Here is a 3,622-nt window from a genome sequence, read left to right on the forward strand (position 1 = left end):
TTGCTCTGCCTTCCAAGCAGATGAAAATAAACATTTTTAGAAGCACCTGAAGCAGGAGGCACGTGCCTCGTGCCTGTGATCACAACACCACTGCTCGGGTGGGCACACTCATTTAATGCCATCCTCTAGGCCAGCAGACAACAAACTGTGAGCCCACTCCCGGCTGCCCAGGCTACAGACCTAGGGGGACAGGGGACATTTCCTCCGTGAGCCAGCTGGCGGCCTGAGGGTCCCTGAATGATCCTTGCTGGAGTCCCCCTCGAAGAGCCTTACACTGAGGCCCCCAGGGCTGAGCAGCAGCTACCCGCTCAGCGGGGAGCCCAGTTCCGCCTTCTGCACCTGCTCACTCCTGTGGGTTCCATCGCAGTATGGGGGCTTCTGGGTGGCCTTGCAGGAACAGAGGGCCACCATGCGGGTCTCCTGGGCCTTGAACTTGAGTGGGGACAGGCCAGTGCGTTGGAAGAAGTGGGAGCCATCACAGAAGGGCTGGTGGGGGAAAAAGATGGCGTCAGAGACCTGACCCAACCTGCTGGGATGGGACGGGGCGGGTGTGGAAGAGCCCAGAGAAGCCGAGCACCGTGGCAGGGGCCGCCTGGGTTCACTGATCTCCCTCTCAGAACTCTTCTGGGTGCAGTGAGGTGGGGGAGGGGCGGCAGAGCAGTCAGGAGGAAATAAACTAAACAGCGGTCGGTCGGTCGTTAGGTCATTATGCACTTTGGCGACAGTAAGAGCTCAGGAAGCAGGAGTCCTCCCAGCAGTGAGACCGCAGGCACAAGCAGAGTTCACATTTAAGGTCTGTGTCTTTTTCCATGAACAGTGGAGCCTCTGCTGGTTCATGGGATCCATTCCCTTCCCCCATGATCCCGGGGTAAAAACTTCTGTGGCTTGGAGAGCACGTGGGTACATCACAGCGCTTTAAGGCCATGGGAGCAGTATTGTCTGGCTCCAGGCAACAGATGGGTGGAGCGGGGCAGAAGGGGAAGTCCCACTGCCCACTGGCTGCCTGGGGCTGGGGGATCTCCATGGCTCATCCCCTAGCTGTTCGGACACCCTGGGTCATGGAACAGGTCCCAGTTAGTGGCAAAGCTGGAGCCAAGGCACCTTTACCTTCAGGGTCAAGGTGGGATAGGAAGAAAAGGGAGATAAGTGTGCGAATAGCAGCAGCCTGTCCCAAGGGACAGGAGGCAGAGAGGCAGGTGCACCACACCCCGGCAGGGTTGCGTGCCATTGGCAGGCACGCCTTTGGCACTGCTCCAGGCTCAGGAAGACTGGCTCCAAGGCCACAGCAAATCCTTGGGATTCGAACCCTGGGGTTGCTGACACCACGCCGTGGGCTTGGAGGAATGCAGTTTGGAGCTCTCCTCGGGAAGCAAAGGGGCCCGGAGGCTAAGCACATAGGCAAGGCTCCTGCGGCAGAAGGGAGAGGAGGCCAAGAAGACAGCAGGCTGCGGCAGGCACCCCAGAACACCACGTGAACCGCAAGGAGGGCTGGGTGCTGTGCGGAGCAGCTGGGAGGCTGCGGAGCTTGGGGAGCAGATGCGGCCCTGCAAAGCCTGCCCAGCGCTGGCGTCCGAGGCCTGGGAACCTTGGGCCCTGACACTCCCTGGAAGGAGGCAGGAGAGTGAGGACACAGGTGAGCCGCTCAGGGCCCGAGAGCCGGGGCTCTGCTTTAAGAGAAGCCGTGCTCGGGTTGGAGCTCTCTCCGGCTCCCTTCAACGGGCAGAGGAAGAAAAAGGAGCCCGGGCCCTGCTGGGGCACTGCCCACCGGTCCCGGCAGCGTCCCTCGGGTATGTGTGGGAACGGGAGGAGCGTGGTGGGTGGGAGGGGACGCCAGGCAGACCCCAGCCAGAGGCGTCCCAGGAGTGGGAGGTCTCTCACCTGCTTCTTGCTGCGGCCGCACACGCACCACCTGTAGGTCTTCCCGGCCACTAGCTCCACCTTGACGGGTGTTTTCTGGGCCACCACCGGCTTGGCTGGGACTTTGGGGAACCATCGGGCCTGTGGCCAGGGAAGATGAGGGGCTCAGGGTCAGCAAAAGCCCACGGAAGCACCTTCCTGCCTACAGCCTTGTCTGGTTTCCCACTGGCCCAGGTGTGGCAGGCTCTGCAGGAGGCTGATCTGATGCCATCAGGCAAGGATGCTCCCCCCGGGACACCTGAGGACTCCGAGATCTCAGAGCAGAGATCTGCCACCAGGCACTCGGGTTTTAGGATCCAGCCACCTTCCCTTGAGCCTGGCTCCCTCCTGGGTGCTAGGGAGGGAGGACCGGGCTCCTGGCAGCCTAAGGTACTACCTGCACCTGGAGCTTGGTTGGCCAGGCACTGCTGGCCCGCCTGCCAAAAACTTGGCTTCCTGCCCTGTGCCCTTAGGTCCACCCCACCCATCTGCAGCCATCAGGGAACAGGACGCAAGGCGCTGGGGGCTGGACACTGGGAAGCAGCCCTGCGGATCCAATTCCCTGGCTTCTGCACTGGTGGTTTGGGGCCTGCGGGGAGAATGGGCTGAAGGGAGGGGGTGCTTACCAGCCAGGAGGAGATGTCCCGCCTAGGGCTCAGAATCTGCAAGGCACGCAGGCATCACGAGTCGGTGGTTGGCAACAGAAACAGTGGAAGGAGGAGGGCTACAGGGCCATGCGAGAAATAAGAGGATCGGAAGAGAGGTCCAAGAGGAGACTTGCTGGGGAGGTCCGGACACCCGGTGGGCGCTCGCTTAGAAGGCTACTGAGGGCAGTGCGCCGAGCCGAGGGCACCGAGGCGAGCGCCGCGGGAGGAGCCCGGCGCCCGGTGGGGGTCCCGGGCCGGGGAGGGGGCGGGTGAGGAAGTGGGGTGGGGAGGGGGCTCACCCAGACGCCGCGCGCCGCCTGCCGCAGCAAAGTCCGCTCGCCGCCCATGGCCGTGCTCCGCCGCTCTGCGCCGGCTCCGCCCCCGCCGGGTCACCTTCCCGGCTCCCTCCGCCCCGAGGCCCGCCCCGCGCCGTCTCGGCCCGGAAGAGGCTGCGGGCCCCGGGTGTGGCGCGGTCTCCCCTGACGCCCCCTTCGGGGCGGCGCGCCGAGCTGTCGCCCAGGCCTTCCGGCCCGCGCCTCGCCGGGGCACCGCCGCTTCCCTGCGCGGAGCCCGAGACAGGGCTCTGAGCCGGCGGTGAGGGGCACCATCACCCGGGGCCGGCCTGCAGGCTACGATCCTGGGGTGGGGCTCCGGCCTCTGCGGCTTGAACACGCACCCCGGCGTCGTGTGCGTTCGTGGTGCCGAAGGAAGTGTCCTAGGCCGTGCCCCCGCCCGAGCCCCCCACCCCGGGCTGCCCCCGCTGGCCGCCCACCCCCCTTTCCCTGCACTAAAGCCAGTCAGGGTTAAATCGCCGCTAGGGACGCACGCGTGCACTCTGGCCGTGCCAGCCGCGCTCCGGGCGGTAGCAGGTGGTGGCCCAAGTACTGGGGTCCCTGCTACCCACTGGGAGCCCCGAGAAAGTTCGGGGTTCTTGGTTTGGGCCTGGCCCAGCCCTGGTTGCTGCCGGCCTCTGGGGAGTGGCCCAACCAAAGGAAGATCTATCTCAATCTCTGCTTTTCAAGTAAAATGAAAATAAAAATTTTAAACATGTAAAAAAAAAAAAAAGGACAAAGCTAGTC

The 3,622-nt window shown here is 64.0% G+C and overlaps 1 protein-coding gene across 2 annotated transcripts; it reads right to left on the reverse strand.

Moving 5' to 3' along the window:
- Positions 1-94: 94 nt before the first annotated feature.
- CISD3 (CDGSH iron sulfur domain 3) lies at positions 95-2,911 on the reverse strand. Of its 2 annotated transcripts, XM_002719127.6 has the most exons (4): positions 2,843-2,911; positions 2,523-2,558; positions 1,879-1,998; positions 95-486 (listed from the first exon to the last, which is right to left on the reverse strand). In XM_002719127.6, the coding sequence occupies exons 1-4, from the start codon at positions 2,888-2,890 to the stop codon at positions 301-303; spliced, it is 390 nt and encodes a 129-aa protein (XP_002719173.1). In that variant the 5' UTR covers positions 2,891-2,911; the 3' UTR covers positions 95-300. The 2 variants fall into 2 exon arrangements, 1 of the variants encoding a protein (XP_002719173.1); XR_016224165.1 differs by lacking the exon at positions 95-486 and having other exon boundaries at positions 1,880-1,998; positions 2,523-2,620.
- Positions 2,912-3,622: the final 711 nt, after the last annotated feature.

This window comes from Oryctolagus cuniculus, chromosome 17, assembly GCF_051225735.1.
Source record: "Oryctolagus cuniculus isolate XC-2025 breed Fujian yellow rabbit chromosome 17, ASM5122573v1, whole genome shotgun sequence".
Taxonomy (NCBI): Eukaryota; Metazoa; Chordata; class Mammalia; order Lagomorpha; family Leporidae; genus Oryctolagus; species Oryctolagus cuniculus.

What these genes read in the sequence shown, in the direction of transcription:
- CISD3 (XM_002719127.6), bottom strand. Translation starts at nt 2,890, where the DNA reads ATGGGCGGCGAGCGGACTTTGCTGCGGCAGGCGGCGCGCGGCGTCTGG. An exon ending in AGGCGGCGCGCGGCGTCTGG is followed by an intron (nt 2,559 to 2,842) that starts GTGAGCCCCCTC and finishes CGTGCCTTGCAG; the next exon opens with ATTCTGAGCCCTAGGCGGGA. An exon ending in GGGACATCTCCTCCTGGCTG is followed by an intron (nt 1,999 to 2,522) that starts GTAAGCACCCCC and finishes CCCTGGCCACAG; the next exon opens with GCCCGATGGTTCCCCAAAGT.